Raw genomic sequence first — 21,003 nt, forward strand, 5'->3', positions numbered from 1 at the left:
TTGGGTCAAAATCAGGTGGCTTTTATCAAGTGCTGTCACACTAAGGACCAGATTATTTGAGAATTTAGGTTTGTGTCCAGATTAAAGATTTTTGCTTGAGATAATAAAGTGATGGAGCCAGGTTTATTTTCATGGTGTCATGACACATTTTGGTATCTTGACAAAATCCCACCTCAATTTCATTTCAAATTTAGGTAGCATGGCAAGTGATACAGAATGAGTCAGTGGGAAGCTATCAGCCTAAGTGACTGAGTTTATTCATGATTTGCTGATTTTCTGATATACAGCAACCTGTTAGAAGGCAAATGCTGCACTTTTTGGTGTATTTAGTGCCATTCCTGTGCTGTCACTTGGAAGAGCTGGTTTTATGTTAAGGCATGTCATTTCAAGTCTTTCAAATTGAATGCTTTAAAACCTCATTGTCCAGTGAAAAAAATTACCAAAATATCTTCTTTAAATCCACAGATGATTGCATATAAATATATTTCATAGTTACTTTAACCTAGGAGCATAGGGTCAGAGCAAAAGGAAATACAGGTGGGGGTTTTTGGAGGGAAGAATATTTTGTGAGATAATGTAGGAGAATTAATAGTTCTGCTTAGCAAGTATGAAAATAATTTGTGTTGAAGGATGTGAATCTAAGGAGCACAAAAGCTGCAATGAGGGCCTGTGAACCTCTAGAGAAAGTTACAGCTTCTGGAAAGTGTAGAGTGCTAAAGGATTCCCCACAGGAAACCAGGGGTGCTGTTCTAACGCTCCATTTGTCCTTCCCTTCAAATGCAAATTATCTGTACAGGTGTTTTAGTTGTTGATTTACCCAGAAAGAGAAATTTCTGATTGAATATGCCATCTCTGAAAGCCAGCTTTACACCCCTACTTATTGAAAAATGCTATTGTCTGCATCAATTCAGAAATGACTACTTGCTCAAGAGGGTTTTGCACAATGGAAGATTCTCTAGCATCAGGCTGCAGGTTATTTACTTCTCTGGGTTTTAGGATTTTCCTTTCATGTGGAGGTGTCAGCCCTGTGACAGTAAGGAAATGATAAAGGGAAGGGAATCTGGGGCATTCGTGTGCTTGAAACTAAAGAGAGTGGGCTGTACAACCAGTCATCATTAGCAAACTGAACTAAAGGAAACATGAATTTTTAAAACCTCTGATCTCTAAGAGCTTAAAAGTGATGTATCTTTTAAGTTTATATTGCAAAACCAGGGTATAACTGATGGGTGCAGATGAAAATAACTGATTTGGGGGCAGATGCACCTCAGCAGCTGAGGCTAAACATTCAGCTAAAAAGAAAGAAGCTGGTTATTCTTCTCACTTCCAAGGGCTTTCCAAAAAGACTTATCAAGGCATCTGGGCATTTACACACACACATACACAAAAAAAAAAGTTGTATTGTGACAACACTATGAAATGTTTTATTAATGTAAGATGTGAACATGAGAGTCAATGCAGAAATAATCACAAATTTTATTAGAGGAAATGAGGGAATATTGATAGGAATTACAAAAAGACCAGACCAAGCTCTGTGAATGGGCATTATCAGGAACCCAAAACTCTGGGTCAGCATGCTGGAGCAAACACAGAAATGGATCATTCAGTTTTTTAGACTGAAGGTAAACTGTAACAGCTCAGAAGAAATACCTGGCTGAGGCCTGTTGTACATTGTGGACATTTAATAAACACTTCCACTATTAACCAAACTGAACAGAAATGGACAATTGTGGTGGGATAATCAAAATGCCCTTCTATGATTTAGCAGCCCAAGACTGTGTTTGTTTCTCATCCCCTCATCCAAAAAAATCACAAACATAATTTGAGCAGAAGAGAAAAAAAGAAGTGATGTGATGAAAGAGTCTTTTGGGCTTGAAAAATATTGGAACTGAGGAAGGGAAATGGTGGACTCAGTGTCACCACTTGGCATAGCTCTGGTTTTCCACAAACCCCAAAAGAGTTGGGCATTCCCAGGAAAAGAAAAGTCTGCCATTTTAAGCCCTTTCACCTCCTTCCTAATCTTATTAACATTCTTTTTCATTAGTTTTTTTGTGTAGAATGGCTGCTTTGGGATATTAATAGTTCTAAGAATTGCTGTGCAGCCTGGCTGGCAGCCTGATTGCCCTCTCGTGTCAAGCACTTAGAGAGGTTTTTGGGTTTTTTTAAGGGTACCAGCAGTGAGATGGCGTTTAAGTTAAGTACACACTTCAAAAGTGTATCTTCACATTTGGATATCCTTTCAAAAAATAAATGTAATCTCTTGTTCTGCTTCAGTTTGGATATGGTGCCTCCCTGGGACTGTGCTGGTTGAGCAAAACATTGATTTGAGTAACACTTGATTTGTGTGTATTTTAAGTATCTACAAAATATACACAATTTTTCATGAATTCAGAGTTTTGCTGGATTATACACACCCAATGCACACAGCAGATCTAGGAGAATTGTTTTTGTGACACCCCATTTTATCTGTCTCCCATGTTCCTAAGTCAATGAGACTTTTATTCTTTAGAGGAAAATTATGACCCTCAGTTTGTAATTACTCAGACATGGCTTATGAATATTTGGGCTTGGCCTTAATTCAGATACATTCCAAAACATTACATGGCAAGTTTTGCTATTTGGAGATAGCAGGCTCTTCTTTGATCATTTTTTTAAGGGAGAATACACCAAAGTGAATGATGTGCATTCAGCTAATCCAGTAAGAACAAAAAAAAAAAAAAAAGTGCATAGAAAATAATTCTTAGGAGTAACACAGGGAATTGTGATTGTGATATAAATGAGAATTTTGGAAATATTTAATATATTCAGCTACTGTGACTAACCTGTGCAGGGCAGCTAGAATTGCAAAAGCCCCACAATATGTGCATAATGCTGATGTGTCTCTTTGCTGTTTTGCAGGCAGACCAGTCATGATTGTAGTTGAATACATGGAGAACGGATCCCTTGACTCCTTCCTGCGGGTGAGGTGCCATTTTCTGATGACATTTGAACCAGAAACCATTCTAGGTTTAAGATTTTAAATCATTTATCATAAATTAATTTCTACATAATGTTATTCATGGATTTCCAGTGAAGAATAGAAGCCTTTTCCCCAGGGTATGTTTCTGAGGTACAGTAATACATTAGAGCACGGCTGGAAAAAAAGATTTAAACTTTAGAATATAATTGATTTCTTCTACAAAAGTAGTTCCTGTATTTAGCAAAATGTATTTCAAATTGTTTTTGTGAAAGAAAAGATGAATTGAAGCATAAATGCCTGGCCTTATGGAAGTGGTTCATTTTTCTCAATCACCTTCAAAAATACTCTGTTATGATTTTTTTGGTTGGTGAAGCGTAGAATATACTCAGTAATTGATTTATAATATTTATGGCTACTTGCATTTAACCAATTGAATTAGAAAACAGTTCATGGGTGAATTGTCCTGGCATTAATTAACCCCCAAAGGTCCTTAGTAAACATTAAAGAAGGGCTAAAGAATTAAATTGTATTTAATTCTTTTTAGAAACGTAAAAGGAAAGGATGACCCCCCTCTGTGAGCTAAACTTACCCTAAAAAAGTATCTTTTTTAACAGAACCCCTGGAAATGCTCCAGAGACCCACTGACCTAAGAACCTGTGTGAATAATTTTAATGTCAAGTATCTCAGATTTGTCTTTAAAAAGTAAACACCAGCCCTCAGTAGCCCTCTGTCATTTCCATCCTGCAGAATGTTAAATCTGGGCTTGTGGGGAGTCAGGGGCCTGTGGGTTTGGAAACTTGTTTGAAAGGGTGTCCTAAAGGAGAGACATTCACCAGAGAGCTGTGGAAACACTGGCATGAAAACCTTGGTGATGGTGATTGAAGGCTCCTCTGTGGTAGCAGGAGGAAGGAACTGCTCAGAGGTAAAAAGCGAATAAGCAGGAGGGAAAATGAGCCAGCATTTCAGAAAGCCGTGGAGGCAGTACTTGTTGGGAAGGGGGAAAGCCACCAGAGAAGAGCAATACCTCCAGACCCTGATTCTCTTTACTGTTTGGTTTGGATTATTCCATAGGAATTTTTCTCTGACATTTCTTTGTTGTCCTCCTCACCTACTCTCCCAAATATTTTTTATTTTCCGTTGTCAAGATACATGACAGATATCTGTTATGTTGTCAGACACATACCTGTGGTTTCCTGTGATAATTTGATGATTTCTCAAAACCAAGTTATTTTTATGGAGTGTTTGGTATCATCCATGTCTTGGACACTGGGTGGCTTTTAAGAATTACTCCCCTTTCCTTTCTGGCTCATGTCTCTGTCCATCTGCAGACAGGAGCTGCCCCTGATGTGAGCACCTGCAGCTTTCCTGCTCTGTGATTTTTCAGCAGAGCCCCAGGAAGATTTGTCTGGGCCTGAAGCATTGTTCTGTGCATGTGTGTGTGCGTGGAGAATTTCACAGAAGAGAACAGAACCAAGTCCTGAAATAATTCATGAGAGAGAATTACCTTCCTCTGAACTGCTCTGGTGTGATATCTATATTCCAGGTTTATTTCACATGCATTCATGTATCAGGACAGTTACTACTTATTAGGATACTTTAATAGAAAGTGGCATCAGCAGAATTATGATGTTACTGTGGAGCAATGATTCTCACATTGCATCAGATATATTTGGAAGCAGAACTGCTGGGGGGAAATGTGAGCTAATAATTTCTGCAGCTGTTTTTCATGTATATTATTTTACAGCTTCAATTCATACTTCAGATATGGGTTATTCTTCTAAAAGGCTTTTTAAATGTACTTTAGATAATATTCAACATCCCAAAGCACTGAAGATATATGTCAGCATTTCTGTTTATAATTAGCAGAGCAAATGGCTGCAAAGTAACCTATTTAAAAAGAAATCCAGCTGCTTCATTAATAATAGTTGTTTCCTGCAGATATAAGTCCACATTTTTAAAAGCTTTTGTGAAGATACAAAGCAGCAGAGAGGTTTTATCTTTAGCAATCCTAATGAGAGGCGTCCAGTGACTATAACAAATGTTGTGGGATTTGGAAGGGCTTATCACATAGTCTGTCTTTCTTATTATTTAAGGAATCAATTGTTCCAGTGCAAAGTGTTTTTACACAGAGGGTAAAAAAAATCTATTTCTCACCTTAAGAAATATTTCTCTGCATACCACAACCAGCAGAAATGCCCCAGCACATCCCTCCATCTGTCTTTCTCCAAAAGCCTGCAAAAATGGGGCAGTCTTACAAATTCAAAGTGAGATTCTGTGGTGACCCACATGAGGGTATTCCAGAGGAAGAATTCCATTTGCCATCACCCTCCCCACAGCCGTGGTGGGATATTTGCTTTCATGCCAGTACAGGTTGTGCCATGAATCAGAAGCCTCTGCCTACCCTTTAATCTCTCACCCCTAAAATCTAAAAAACCTTTACTCCTTGCTTTAGAGACAGCAGTGCCCACTTTCTGCTATTTGTATGGATTTAACAGCAAGCTCAGCTGAATTATGTCTTCCCCACCCCACAAAATATTCTGTATGCTGGCTGCTAACGTTGAGCTTTTGGGTAAAAAAAAAAAATTGGCATGGATTTGCAACATGAAGCTGCTTCAGAGATATTCTGAAGTGGGAAGGCATCAGCTAATTAGAACTAATTTTGTAAGATGATGGTAATTAATTTCAGTGATTGTGCTTCATCAGACATCCTAAATTGCTGGATACATTTGACACTGAATTTTCCTCAGAAATACTGCATTATTTTTGCAATTATAAAAAACTCAGTTACAAAAGATGAAACTTAGTTTTTTGTAGTGTTGTTTGGGAGTTTTTTATCACATAAGATTGAGACATGTAGGATAATCATCCCAGAAAAGTATACCTGAAATTTGCCATCAATGAAACAATTGTTTGACCAGAAATGAGGTTCATGTGGCTTCATTTCTGGTAACACTTGGAGAGATTTCTCTGAAAAAGGATGTGGGTTTCCAGCTAAGCATTTCCTCAGGGGCTAGAAGCCTCTTCCAGCTTCCAGACAGAGGAAATCTGTGCCTGGAAGGAAAGTGGCTAACCCTTGGGAACTGAGGAGACACAGGTAAAATTTCCTGTTAGCAGCTTCACACACAGATTTTGGATGGGGCTCATTGTCATTGTGTTTTACCTGCCTGTGTCACGGAGATCTCAGCAATCCTTTATTCTGCAGGCATGTGAGGCAAATAATAAAGGCAAGAAGGGTTGAAAGGGCAGCTCTCTGTATCGATAGGAAGATGTTAGTGATTAGACAGGGCAGTTTGCTCAGGTTTGTGGATACAGGCTGCAGAAGAGACCAGAAAGACAACCAGGAGAGATGCAGAATAACCACGAAGTAGAGAAAAAAAAAGCTGAAAACCCACAAAACCTTTTTAGCAAGCAGTTTGGCAGTTTGCCCTGCTGTGGGTTGGAGATGGTTGTTGGACCCAAGCCTTTGAGATGATTGCAATAATTCCTACAAAAGTCCTTTCCCAAAGGTTGTTTTTTTTTCCCCAATGCTCCTTCCCCCACTCAGCCCACTCTCCAAGCCTGTGCCTCACAGATTCATGGAGCTATTCAGATTAAAATCTCATGTGCTCCATTTTGTTTTCATTTAAGGGGTCATTCTTGGCTAAAAAAAATGGATTTAGCATCACATGGAGGGGAACAGGTTAGAAGGTGAGGTGGCTGCTTGGGAAGAATGATTCCTGGAGAGCTCTGAGCTGGCTGTGGTCTGTGCTCACCTCCTCATGCACCAGGCAATTATTTAATCCTTTTCTGGATTTAAACACAGAAAAGGAACATGTCTGGAAGCTGCCTTTTGGAGGAGATTTGTGTTTGGCTACACAGAATCACATGAAATGAACCAAAAAGAGTAATCACCAGAATACTGAACTTCTTTCAGTATTTTTCTGCAGCTGCAGACTACCAGAGTAGTTTCCTGCTCAGTGTCCAAGGTGTGCTGAATAGACAGAGATATTTAGGTTTGAAAGATGCTCCAGTCTTGCCAGTTTTGTGAATCTCAGAGCTGTAAAAGGAAGGGATGTTTTTACCTGGGTAATCACAGCACCACCTTGCTTCCTTCATTTTTACTATTTGCCATTGTAATTCTTCTCTTCTACTCAAAACTGGTGCTGATGGATTTCCATTCACTTCAGAAAACTAAAATACTTGTAGAAAAAAGTTAGATTTATATACAGGCAAGCATAGTAAGTGAAAATGCTGCCACACTCATTTTTTCTTTCTAAGAGTCTATAAGAAATAAACTTAATTGCCTTAGAGCACCAGCTGCAGCAGACTGTACAGCAAATGAAAGCCTGGAATTCAGCTTTAATCCCTCAAGGCTGGCCTAGCAGAGGCTAAGATAAGTGTTACTAGACAGAGAAAATATTGTGATATATTGCTGTGTCTTGCAGTAATCGTTATGAAGTTATTCTCAGAGCAGCTTTGCCATCACACTCACCCTTTTTTCAGCTACAGTTTAGATGCTGTGGCAGACACATTTAGCAAGTTTGGGGGGAAAGTGAGAGAAGACAAAAATGAACACTTGCAGCAAATTCTGTGGAACAGTGTTGTAAAGTGTGTGTTGTATATCCATCTAACGTGGCCTCACCAGACAGAGTAGGCTGTGGGGGGAAGAAAGCCAGATGGCCTTCCCTAAGTTTAATGGTTCCTGTTATTATTTATCTGCATTCAGAGAGGCAAAAACATTGGAGCTCATAACTAATATTCCTTCTTTTGCTTTCCCACGCAGTATTCATGGGCACTTGAATTTATTGGAGGCATGTTTCTTTCCTGGCAGGATCAAGGTGGCATTTTGCTTTCAAAAATCAGTCTGTAAAAGAGAAAACATGCACTGGGAACCTGGAAGCTGCTGATACTTTTTTTTTTTTTTTATTTACACTAAAATTGGATTGAGCAATTAGAAATTGAATTTGAAAGATGGCATTACCTTAATAGTGAAATTGTAAGCAGCATGTATTTAAGTGAACTGAGATTGCACTGAGAAGCTCTCACTGATGCTGCAGTGCCAGCATTTGTTCTCAAGCAATGTTTTACCCTCCTAAAAGTATGTATGAAACAACATTTCTGATGCTGTTGTGGGAATTTACTGTAGAAATGCTGGGCATTTTTAATATGTAGATCTTTTTACTTAGATATTAAATACCGAAGATATTCTTAGTACTGAGCAGCAAGAAATTTTTCACAAATGGTCTTGTATTTGAGGGCAAAAAGAATTTGAAAGGTAATGTGGACTCTCTCAGTGTGCTCTTTATGAATTTGTCAAGAATGAGAAATCAGAAGATCAGAACAGAGCCAGTGTCTTTTAAATGAAAGGATTTTGAATGTCTTTTAGAAGAGAGGAGAAAAGAAGCCAAGAAATTACAGGCCAGTCAGCTTAATGTCAACGGCTGTAAGATTTCTGGAACAAATTATCAAGCAAAGTCTAAGCATCTTAAAGATAACAGCGAGATAAGTGTGAGCCAACATGGATTTGTCAAGAGCTAATTCTGTCAAACAGATCTGGTTTCCTTTTGTAGCAGGGCTCAGGCTTTGTGGCTGTGGGAGAAGCAGTTGATCTCATAAACTTTGGCTTCAGTAAGGCTTTAAAACTCTCCCACATGAGATGTTTGTGAGCAGCTAGAGAAATATGATTTTCATGAAATTTCTGCTACATCCTGTGTGGAAGGAATGGAATTTGGATAGAAAGAAGTTTGGGGTAGGGCTGTTCTGCACTCTGTGTAGGATCACTCATTAGCATTTAAAATGAACTAAAGTAATTAGAAATTGAATTAATGGAATCTATTAATAATAATTAAGTCTGCATGGAGCTCTGTCAGCAGTTGAATGAAGAGGAAATATCAGCTGACCTCATTTAGTACCAAAAATATAAACTTTAGTGTGACACACATGATAGCTTGAAGAATGAGTTACACTTCCAAGAAGTACCAAGCTGCAATTTGAATTTTGGAAGATTCATCTTGACAAAGTCCCACCATTTACTTTGCACAGTAAAACTGTAACAATAAATGCCTAGCAAAAGCTGCATCTTCCACCCAGCGACCAGTAGCAAGTGTCAGTGGTGAATATGATCTAAGTTAGACACAGACACACCATTTTCAGTGCTGTTCTCCATCTAAAATGAAATCTAAATAATCTGCAGTAAAATTTTTAGATTTGTAGTAAATTCTGCACAGAGGATAAAGGCCTAAAATTTTTCTGAGTTATTTGGCACATAAGGAAGTGGATTTTGGAATTGATGGAACTCCAGAAACAATACAGAAAATCCAGTGGCCATGCCTCCAAAAGATTACTGGGTAGTGAAATGGAAAAAAACCTTCTGAAGATGAAAAATTCCACAGGCTTGAAGAAAATCACTAAACTGGGCACTGGGGCTAAAAACTGGAGGGCAGAATGCAATGGGAGAAAGTCTGGATATCCTCCTTCTTCCCCTCCATTAACTGAACCTCTTCAGCAGCCCATTATAAGTTAGTGCTCTTGAAAGGTCTGTAACATGAGGAGAATATTTCACTTACATGAGGTTCTTAAAAGCAAACTGTAGCTGACTAAAAATAATTTTTTTCAGGGCATTTTTAAGGACTGCGTAAATGCAAGAGCAGCTACTCAGATATTGCATCTATACCCTGCTGTTGAGAAAAGTTTATTTAGAAAAGCCATCAAAGCTTGATTAAAATTTAATGGGATGATAGGATAAATGTGGTGAGTCCACTGAGGTCTGAATTGCTGCCAGTATTGATTAACACCCTTAACAGCCCAGTGGGAATCTTATCAAAAACATATTTCAAATCTAAGCTGTGGGAATCAGAATAAAGCCCTGGGTAGCAACCATGCTATCAGTCAGATGAGTGTTTTATTTCCCTATATGCCAAGTGAATGAAACAAGATAGAGGAAAGTTGCCAAAGGATTGTACCTGGGGGCTTGCAAAATGCTGAAAATATGAGGTCAGATTCTACCTGCTATAATTTCATCAACCTAGCTGAATTTTCCAAAGGTTAAGTATAGCTCATAGTCTGTATCCTGATCAGCTTACATCAAAAAAATTTTGATGTATTGAATGATAAGTTTATAGATTGTAAGGGGATACAGCTGGCATGGAAACTGATGCACAAGTGATTACAAAGAGACTTGATTGAGAAAAGACTGTTCTGCTGACAGTAGAAATGTAGTTGGTCCAACTGCAAGGCTGGCAGTGAAAAAATATAAAACCACGCATGAGAACAGAGAGAGGAGAACAGATGCAGTAGAGAATTCTGAGAAACATACAGAGGGAGGAGGAGGACAGAATAAAATTGCAGCTGGTACGTTAGCAGGTCTGTCATTTCTTGAACAGTGAAGATAAGAAGCTTTAACTTTTTGTGTCAAGGCAGAATCCCAAAAAAACTTGAAAGAACGACGGAGAGAATAGCAAAAGCATGAGATTGTTTTAAAGTCAGGCATTGCAGCTACACTGGTAAGGCAAGTACTGAGACTTGCAAAGAGCAGACAAAAGGTTATGTTTTATGAAAAATCAGCCAAGCATGGTGTAACTTTGAAAGAGCAGAAATTAAAAAAGGAAGGAGTGAATGCTTGCAATCCAAGAAGACAAAAGGTTAAGGGAGGTGCTACAGATGACTCAGGTTTGTTGAAAAAAATTGAGCTGTTAAGGAGGAGGTAAAATCTAGAGGTTTGAGGGGTTGGTTTAGTTTGGTGCTTTGTTGTGGGGGGTAGAGGGGGCATAAATGGTCATTTTGCAAAACTCAGGTGGCACTTTGTTCCAAATCCTGATTTTACGGTTGGCTGAAAGAAGTAATCCGGACATGGTAAGTGTGAAGAGTACCAACTGTTGGCAACTACCTTTCTAATTTTTTAATCAATAGAACAATCAGAATTATTAAATAAAAGGCAAACCCAGAAATCCCATATGGCCTCATTACAAAAATATTGTCTAGAATTCCTGTCCTTCCTTTACAGGAAGCAGCTTAAAGTAGTTAAGAATGTAATCTTTTGTCCCTCCTTGCTTAATGGCTGGATGGAATGAGTTTATTGAAAATATCTGTCCCTGATACTTTAGGACTCATGGAAGTTGTGTTTTGAGCCTCAGCTGAGTGTCCTCTGCAGGACCAGGTGCTCATCCCTGGCCTTGATGGTGACAGTGAGGGAGGCTGCGGCCTCCTTGGGGAGAGCAGCCTCCCCTTTGGAGGAGATTTTAGAGACAGAGCAGCTTTACTACCCTGACATAAAGCACTGACACATTCAAGGGGGAAAAATTGCTCTAAATCAGTTATAAATAGCTGGTTTTAAAGAGGTGTTATTAAATGTGCTTTCACGGGAGGTGGCTGTGGTGTTTGGCACTGCTCCTTCAATACAAATGTTGCTGAGTAGTATAATAAGGCAGTGAGGTCATCTAGCTGACAAGGTATGCTTGTATCCTCCTTTTACCATTTTCTTTCTGATTTTTGTTGTAGTCTTTAAATGTTCATATCCTGACTAGCTGTATATAGGCCCCGAGTCATTGAATCATTATGGGAATGCTGAAATACTTTGCTGACCAGGGATAAAGATAAGCATAGTTCAGCCTGTTGCTTTGATGAATCTAATGAATTTGCTGAACTTCCTGTAAGCTTCTCCCCTATAAAAATAACCTTGCTTAAATGCATGAGCTAAGCAATACAAGTGTCCTGAATGCTGATCAGAACTTGTTATTTGTCTGTAGCCCAATGCTAGAAGTGTTGAAAGAGAAAATGGAAAATGTTTGCAGGAGTTGTTTTTGTTTGGCCGTTCCTGTGAACATAAAAAGCCTTGGGTCACTGAATAATCCATGAGAAGCTAAATGTCTGCCACTTGAGGTCACTATAAAAATATTCCTAAAAGCAGTGTGCTGTGAATGGTAGAGAGGGCAGGTGTAAACAAGGCAGGGAGCCTGCAGTCACATTTCTGTGCAGGTGCCCACTGCCACATAATTCAGGAGCTGTCTGAAGCAGGGCATAGAGAAGTGTTAACTTTGATGCTGCAGATGGAGAAACTGAGGCCCAGCCAGGCTGCCCAGCTGGGCAAGCACAGTTAATGGCATAAGTTTTATTTACAGTTGATTTCAGAAGGTATCAAGAAGTTTGATGCATTCATGGGTCTGAGCTTAACCTTAATCTGCCAGGAAAATTTTGGCAAAGCTGAATTCCTGAATTCTACCTCATTTGATCCAGTGTTCAGAGATTAGGTATAAGGTGCACAAGCAGCATGAGCTAAAGATCCAAAATTTCTTTCAGGATATTTTGGGATTTTTTTTTTTTTTTACAAAAAAACCCTCCCTAAAAAAATACTGTAAAAGTGAGGTAACAGCAGACAATCAAGTCAGAGACAATAAAAATGGGGTTCTTTGTTTCCTGAGGCCATAGGTGAAGAAATTTGTGTCCTTTCTCGTTCTTGTAATAAAAATAGCGTTGGGGGAAGGCTTTCATAGTAACCAAGTATGAAAGCAATTAAATGTTGTCAGTAGGAAGGCTGTGAAATGTGTGAAAATGTGGAGGAGAGGGGGAGAAGCTGCACAATGAGAGATGGGATGGGATGCACTGCCAAGCAGCTTAAGTCCTTGAAAAAAAACAAGCTTGCAAGTGGGCAGCTTTTGAACGCAATCACAATAAGTTCCTAAAATCCGTGGAGCAGAAGTGTTGTAAATCAGAGCTGAGGTTGGTCTCACTGGGATGAAACAAAGGGAGGTGTCTGAGCTGTGTGTCCCCTTGCAGAAGCACGACGGGCACTTCACGGTGATCCAGCTGGTGGGCATGCTGCGGGGCATCGCCTCGGGCATGAAGTACCTGTCGGACATGGGCTACGTGCACCGGGACCTGGCGGCGCGCAACATCCTGGTCAACAGCAACCTCATGTGCAAGGTCTCCGACTTCGGCCTCTCACGGGTGCTGGAGGACGACCCCGAGGCTGCCTACACCACAAGCGTGAGTTTCTTATCTGATCTGAGCAGCTGATTGCCTGGTGCCTCTTCTGTTCTCTCGGGTTTCGTGTTGTTGGAATGGCTCCTGAGGTATTAAAAAGTCTTTTTTCGTAGCTCTGCAGTCGAAGAAGAAGTTGGGTCTGTGGTTCTCAAGGTTGTTTGTTTTCTCTTCTCTAATACATTCTTTCTCTGTGGAGGTCTGTCTGGCAGGTCAGGTTGAGGCACACTGACCACCCTCTGGGCAGTGTTAGTTTTTTATACTAAGAACTACGTGTACATTATTTACAGTAATTTCCCAATACCTATCACCTATGTTAGACAGTCTGTCTCTACTTTAAACCAGTCCAGAAGTGTCACCATCACAGCAGAAGATGGAGGGCAAGAAGAAGAAAAAGAAACACAGGACATGCCCAGATTCCTCCATCTTGCCTCTTGAACCCCCATTCTAAACCCCCAAAATTCTACTTTTCCACCCTGTGATAAATTCACTGTCATTCTATTCAACCCTTGTGGCTTGCAGATCTTCACACAAAGCTGGCAATGTTTCAATGGGTTAAAATCGAAGGCACTGGTGTCTTTGACTCCATGCCAAGGTCTCTGAGCCCTCCAGGGCAGCCAGAGGATTGTCCTGGGTTCTGACAGTATTCCAGTTTCAGATTTGTCTGTGCCACAGGAAGAACAGTTGGAGTTGGCTTTGTTCCCTTCTCAGTCATGTGATTCAGCAAACACAGTGCTAAGGGAAGTTGTTTTGATTTTTGGCTAAGGGATGTGTTAAGAAACTTTGGCAAAAGTTTATTTTAAGCAAATGTGCAAGTACAAGTGGGAGGCCTTTTTCATTCTTTGTGGTTTTGTTGGCTGTGGAGGCTCTTTTCCCATGATGTTTCCTCTTCTGGCAATTTGTGTTCCTTTACAAGGATGTGTTTGTGAAAGAGGGATGGGAGAGGAGAGACTCTTACCAGCTTCACTTTTGGAAGCATGCTGCCAATGCAAGCCTGGCATTCATAAATTAGAATTTTAATTTTATTTCACTGAAGTTTATTTTTTAGCAGGACATTTAGGACCTTCTTTGCATGGTTTAAGTCTCAGTTTATGAATACTTAATTCCTTGGAAAATGGGGTTTGGGTGAGGGGAGTTGGGGAGGGTTATTTTGGTTTGTGGTGTTGTAGGGGGGTTCCAGTGAAGTGAAAAATTCTTGAATGTGACAAATGACAAGTTCCAATACACCATTTTTCCTGATACCAAACTACATTTCAGATGCAATTATTATCACAACAGTTAATTGCAAGCTGATTTTTTAGTAACTTTCACCTCTATCATTTAAACTAAAACTATTTCAGAGGCAGATTGCATTCTCATTCCTACTCTCACAAAATGTGCAGAATTTGTATATTCCCATGGTAGGGCACAGTGACAGAATTGTAATAGAGAAGATAAATGAACATTAAATAATTTATTTTACCCTTTTTTTTCTATTCCACTTTAAAAAGTGATGTATGGCCAAAACAAGGAACTCATCTAATTTCTCTGTACTGCAGTAAGTATTGTGGTGCATCTACTGAATTCAATTAAGATATTGTAATGGGATTTTAGATCTTATATATTTATATATGTAGAATAATATATTTACTTTTAGTTTAGGCCTAAAATAGAGGTGTTATGATAATTTTGCTGCAACTTCCATTTCTAAGAAGTTCTATACAGAACTGCAAGCTAACTTAGAGGAAAACAAGTCACTTTACAAGGTTTTGTATTGGTTTTAATATGCCAGCTGGGGGGAAAAAAGACCCCAGATTTCACTTTATAGCAAAGATTTCCTTCATTTAGTTGTCAAAACCTGTTTTCCTTCCCACTGCTTCTCAGTAAGAGGTTTGCAAGGGAAGATGAACATGGCTGCAGCTGAGCAGGTTCTCACATGAGCAGGGGCTGGCTGATGGCCCTGGTGAGGAGCTCAGCTGGCACCAAGTGCCCCATTACAGGAGTCAAGGGACAATCTCAGCTCTGAGCCCAGGATAATGGGCCCAGCTGGTTCCAGGCACTGGGAATGGCCAGGGAAGACACCAAATGAAAATTGGAGGCTTTCAGCTATTATTTATCCTGTAATTTTCTACAGAACAATTGATTTTACAGAATAGTCAGTGCCTGTCCTGGTCATCATGGCTAGAGCTGCTTTTAATCAGGATGTGCTGTGCTGTGAAAAACACAAACAGTGCCATGACATATTCCTTTTTTCCTTTATCTGTGCTGAAAGACTTCCTTGAAATTGTAGAACAGGCTTTGTTGAAATGCTCCCTGTTTTCCTTTCCACCCAAACGTGAGAGCCTGGTGTAGGTGTAGAGCTCAGGAGTGCCTCAGAGCCACTGCTCCGTGCTGCCGAGGCTGCAGCTGGTGCTGGAGTGCCAAATGGTGCTGGGAGGTGCATTTGGAGGAGCAAGGCCAGCAGGAGGGGATGTCACAGAGGCTGGTGGCAGTGGCAGCTCCCCGTGGCAGCCAGGCATCCAAGGGGAATCTGTTTGGACCATGAACCCCACCAAAGATCAAAAAGCTTTGAAACTAAGGTGGGGAAATGCTGTAGGCCATTATGACATGAACAAAAAACTTTGTAAATGGCAAGAGTTCAAAGAGGTATAAGGGAAATGGAAAGCGTTTCTAATCACTTATTCCTTCAGCTTTCCTGTCCTTGCAAGTGTGTCCTCACACACTGGCTGTTTTAGTCATTGTGGCCGAGCCTGCCCAGTTCTTCCTGTCACCTGTGGTCCTTGGGAAGTGTCCTTCCCTCATTCCTGAGGACAGACTGACAGCTGCAGTCCATCTTGTGTCACACAGCCAGGTTTCTGTGGGATGCTCTTGCCTTCCATGAGCTCTGTCCTTGGGGTCTTGTTCCCCTTGAGCAAGTCCAGCAGATTTCTCTCTAGGAACGCTCAGCAGGAAGTCAAAAACCCTGTCAGGTTTTAAAAGGACTCAGCACAACTCTGACCAAAATTGGGCGGGGACACAAAGAAGAAAGGATTTGTCACAATGCCTGGGGAGGACTCAGGGAAGGCTTTCATGGTAGCAGAAGGGACAGGAGGCCCACACTGGGTGCCAAATCCTCCTGCAGCTCTCACTGCCCAGCATTTTGGCACTGACTCTTTTCCCCCTCATGAGCATCTTCCCAGCAGCAGGCCGTGTGTATTCCTGGAGGATCTTCTAGCAACTCTTTAGTTTCCAATATGTGAAAGTTAAACCCTCAGTGTTCTCTCAAATATTCTGGTGATTTTAGAATTCATGTTTCCCCTCCACAGAGATTTTTATTGATAACAGCCCTGTATCTGTAAATGTAAGAAATCCACAGGGTGGGTCTGCATTTGGAAAAGTAGTATTTTAGCCTCACATCTCTCTGTACAGCACTGTCAGTGCTCAGAGAAAACTGATTATTTGATCTTCCCCTTTTTGTCTTAGTCCTGGTGTCAGGAACTGAAGGGTAGAATTGGATGTTTTCCTTGGAGATTATCTACAATACACTGTAAGCCAAAAATAGACTTTTATATCTATGATGCAGTGGTCAATTACTGTATGAATGTACTTTTTTTGTCTTCCAGCCTATTGAGACAAAGGTTGTAAATATATCTTTGATTAGAGGGTTTTTAGGAAATAAAATATTGATTCCTGTTTGTTACCTGGAATAAAAAAAAAAAATTACAGCAAGATACCATTTTAGAACAGGAAGGAGGAATTAAAAGCCAGGAAAATTTGACTGCACATCTCTGTGTTCCAGATCAATCAGGAAAATATAAAGCAAACTTTGGGATAATTGAGTACTATGTGGGTTTTGCCTTTGGAGACAAAACTTTCATTTTTAGTAATGGTTTCCAAGGCAACACTTAGTCATAAAAGGACATTTCTAGTATATAAACAAGCATTTCTGTCCATACAGAGGACATCTAGGCGCTTGCATTACTGCTTTTAGATAGACTGACCTAGTTGTTGTAGATTCATTTAGTTTAAAACATGGTCAGGGTTCACATGTATTTTAAAAGGAACCGCATGGCCCCAGAACAACTCTTTACATACAGCAAAATATTTATAATCAGAACAGAATTTGTGGCACTACTGCAAAAAGGACTAAACTGGTATTTCTCCTACAGGTGACACCTTAATAGTCTGCATTAAATCTGATTTTTAGCAAGACAAAAAGCTGCTACAAACAGAATTATATGATAAAGAAATGTATTCCAGATTTCTTCTATCAGCTTTATTTGTGAATTCATCCTGAATTCATTCATTCAGCCTTACCATATGAAATATTTTCTTCTTTCCATAATAGTAGTTGGAGAATTGATTTATTGCATTGTATTTTCTGAATCACATTGTAAACTTCATGGGTCTGACTCTTCTCAAGCCAGTTGGGTGAAATAACCCATCCAGGAAGATTTCAGACTTATTAGAGGAGCAAAGATTGATGCCAATAATCTTTATTAATAATACCAAGTAGCAAAACTCTGAGGGAATCAGGATGAGACATTCATATTTTTTTACTTTGTTATATACTTTCCACTTTGCAAGACAATTTCGGATTTCCCTGAGTGGTACACAAGTAACAGGTTTGGGGAGAGAAGGTTTAATCTGCTGAAAGTAAAACAAGATGCAAATGATTTTCCAGTTAATTTGAGATGTTAGCAATAGTTTCTGAACAAACTGTGCTGTTGCAAGCAGGTTGCGTGGGTATTTGCTTAGGGTTAGAATTAATCGTGGACTGTAGAGTAAATTGGTTATTGGCAACCATTGAGAAAAAGAAGCTGCAAAGGTCTGCATTAGCCTGTTTTCTTAAAACCCATTGGTGACCTAAGGTTGAGCATAATTGGTGTCAACCCTTGAGCTCCTTGTGTGACACAGCGTGAAGGGTGAGGAGGGGCTGAGGGGGCTCAGCCTGCAGGAAAGGAGGCTCAGGGGGGACCTTGTGGCTCTCCAAACTCCCTGAAAGGAGCCAGGGGGGGCTCAGCCTCTGCTCCTGCTAACGAGTGACAGAATGAGAGCAATCATCAAGTTGCTGCAGAGGAGGTTTAGATTGAATGTTAAAAAAATAAAATATCCTTCCAAGGGTACTGTGTGAGATTATAATATTATTTGCCAGACTAAAGCCACAGACCTCAGTGGGATCCCAAAGGGGTTGTCTATGGATAGGGCACTTGGTGCCACCTTGTCTCATCAGGATTCTTGTGCTCTTGGGCAGGAACCCAGCTGCTGCTGCTGCCAGTCTCTGCTCTTAGCTGGGCAAAGGTTTGCTTTTACTGCAGTGTAACAGCAGCAATTCCTCTGCTGGGACTCTCACATCAATATTTTGAAGAAGAGAGTGAATATCTCAGAATGTGGGCAGGGAGCAAGTTCACAAGAGCTGTGCTGATGTGTCCAGTTGTGAGAATTGCAGTCACTGGTTTTGAGGTGTGTGGTGGGATTTGTGTCCACTGGTGGTGAGATGAGCCAGTGCCACGAGTGCCACTCCAGCTGGATCCATTCCCTGCTCTCAGAGGATGCCTGGGGCTGGAGACTCTGAATCTGCCCTCTTCAAGCCTCTGTCATCTGCCGTGGTGCCCTGGGCAGAGCATCCTCAGGGACAAGTAGCCAAAGGATGGAGTGTCTTGGAAGAAGACTTTTTGCCTCTTGAGCTGTACCAGCGTGAGGTTGATGACTTTCAATTAGTAGCTGTGTGTTTAAAAGTAACAGGAATCCCAAACTGAGCCATTCGGTGCAGGGTGTGGTGCTTGCTGTTTATTTTATTTATTTTTGTTGTGTGTAGCGGCCCCTGAAGATGAAAATATGTGACGAAATTTAAACATTTGGAAATATTAATTTTCAGTTTCTGTCTTCAGCTTTTATCCAGCTGTGATCCCAAGTTCATCCAAGAGTTTTTCTGGCTTATTTAACCCTACTTAAATTTAGTAATAGAAACAAACAGGCTATGAAAGACCAAAACAAAGGCAGACCCTTAGGAAGAAGGTCCCAGGACAGGAATGAAACATTTATGTAAAATTAAACTCTCTCCATGTTTTGTCAAACTTTGCATTCTGTGAGTACTCACTTCCACAGTCATTTGAGTTTTGAGAATGCATGCAAATTTGCATTTAGATGTGCAGAAATTTAAAAGGAGCTTAATGATCAAATTCAATTATAAAACTTAATCTCATCCCTGCTTTTTTCTTCCACATTACTCCAAGTAGGTACTCCAAATATGGATTTGGCAGAGAAATACAGTTGGAAATTTGCATTTCAGTTTTTCATTCCCAAAATTATGATGTTGATGAATTCAACACAAGTTTGGCTGTAAAAAAGGTGGTATTTTATACTTCATTCCTAATGTGGCTTTCAAAGCAACATCCATCATTCATTGTAATCCAATTTAATTTCAAATCAGAAGAATCTATTGTAGCGTAATCAATCTAAAGGATGTTGCCTTTAAAGATTTGGAAGCTATGCCTTTCTTTTAGCTTGGATTTCAGCTTTTTGTTTCTCTGGCTCCTCCTCCCATTTTCATATTCTCAAATTTGAGTTTTGAACTCTCCATGTATGTGCTTGTGGTATTTCTCAGTTTGACTCCCTGAACATCTCTCAGTGGTTTTATTTACAAATGTTTCATAGGATTGAGAATGAACTATTTACAGATCTGTAGTGCTGGTGCTCTTGGAGATCTTTGCATCTTAGGAGATAATTGATGAATCTGTTTGTGGCATTTAACCCTGAAGGTGGTTGCATTTTGTCCTCCCATAGATAGTCAAGAGTGTCAAGTCTGTCTTTGTTGTAAGATTCAAAACTTGCCAGTATTCAATCCACACAAAGATGCAGTGTTACATCTCTGAGCAGTCTTAAGTAGCTGTTCGAGGCCAGAGGAGGTGAAAAAATTCAATGCACTCACAAATAATTTCTGAAGTAAGAGTTAAAAGAGGATTGTGAATGTCAGAAAGCTACAGGTGCTGTTTTTGAAAAGACATCAGGCTGACCAAGGCCCCAAAATTACTGATCTCTCAGCTGGGCATGAAAACCTTGAAAAATTATCTGTGCACACTGTTCTCCTTGGAAACCAGCCCAATAATTGTAAGCAGTACACTTCTGTGTGTGTGAGTACATGTGCTGCATACTATGAGCAGTCATTTTGTTGTTAATTCCTCATACTGTTAATAGAATTTTTTTTAAAGCTAACAATTTTCAGAATATTAATCTAATTTCAGACACAGCTGGGATTTGATTACATGCATTTATAATTTTGAATGAGAATTGTAATTTTCAAGCTACAATTGAAGAAGCTATTGTAAACATGCAGAACGTGCTTATACATTTTTAGTGAGATCTTTATTCACACAGAACAGTCCTGTCCACACTTAGGACTAAAAAAGTGTACTGGCATAAAACCAAAGTTATTGCCCTGTTGCTAATTCTGTGAATGAATGTAATCTTGAATGCCTGTTTTGTTTATTGCAAATGAAGGATCACAGTTCACTTGGGATTTTAGTATTCATTGTATCAACCAAGGTGCAGTAAATCATAAAATACCTTTCCTGTGCTGGAACCCACCTGCACTATGCACAGCTCCTGATGCACTGTTTAATGAGCATCAGGGCAGTCCATTAAGGTCAAAGCAGGTGCTGTCAGCTGACAGTAATTCCCATAGGTTATGGTATTTTGATCTATATAACAAGCAGGACAATCTCTTGAAAGCCTTGAAAAAGAATGTAGCTTATTCATGTAGGTGTTTTTTTTTTCTTCTCATTAAAAACTACTGGTGCCTTTCAAAGATGAGTTAAGGAACTGTTATAAAATTTGTTTACTGTGTGCTTACAAGAGGTAGGAAATTTACTGGGGAAAGAAAACCATTCAGCTCCAGTGAGCCAAACAGCTCAGCTCTAACTCCTTTATTTAGTTATTGCTAGGTGAAAGGAAATAAGATCTGGATGATTTTTCGTTTTCATTTGTTGTACCACTCTCAATGGGAATTTATGAGCCACATTAAATACCACTGTATAAAGTAACTACTCTGCATACAGGCATATAAAACTTCTGGGTTGAAAATTTGAAGCACTTGGCTTCACCAGGCTTTTGTAAAGCTTCATAATTAAATCTTG

The 21,003-nt window shown here is 39.8% G+C and overlaps 1 protein-coding gene across 4 annotated transcripts in view; it reads left to right on the forward strand.

Annotated features, from left to right (window-relative positions):
• EPHA6 (EPH receptor A6) overlaps nt 1-21,003 on the forward strand; it is a 603,925-nt gene that overhangs the window by 543,457 nt on the left and 39,465 nt on the right. For all 4 annotated transcript variants that reach the window (XM_064728221.1, XM_064728244.1, XM_064728211.1 and 1 more), the window contains 2 exons: nt 2,896-2,957; nt 12,707-12,916. In XM_064728221.1, coding sequence (XP_064584291.1) covers nt 2,896-2,957; nt 12,707-12,916 — 272 coding nt within the window. The remainder of the gene's footprint in view (nt 1-2,895; nt 2,958-12,706; nt 12,917-21,003) is intronic.

Source organism: Zonotrichia leucophrys, chromosome 1, assembly GCF_028769735.1.
Source record: "Zonotrichia leucophrys gambelii isolate GWCS_2022_RI chromosome 1, RI_Zleu_2.0, whole genome shotgun sequence".
NCBI classification, from domain to species: Eukaryota; Metazoa; Chordata; class Aves; order Passeriformes; family Passerellidae; genus Zonotrichia; species Zonotrichia leucophrys.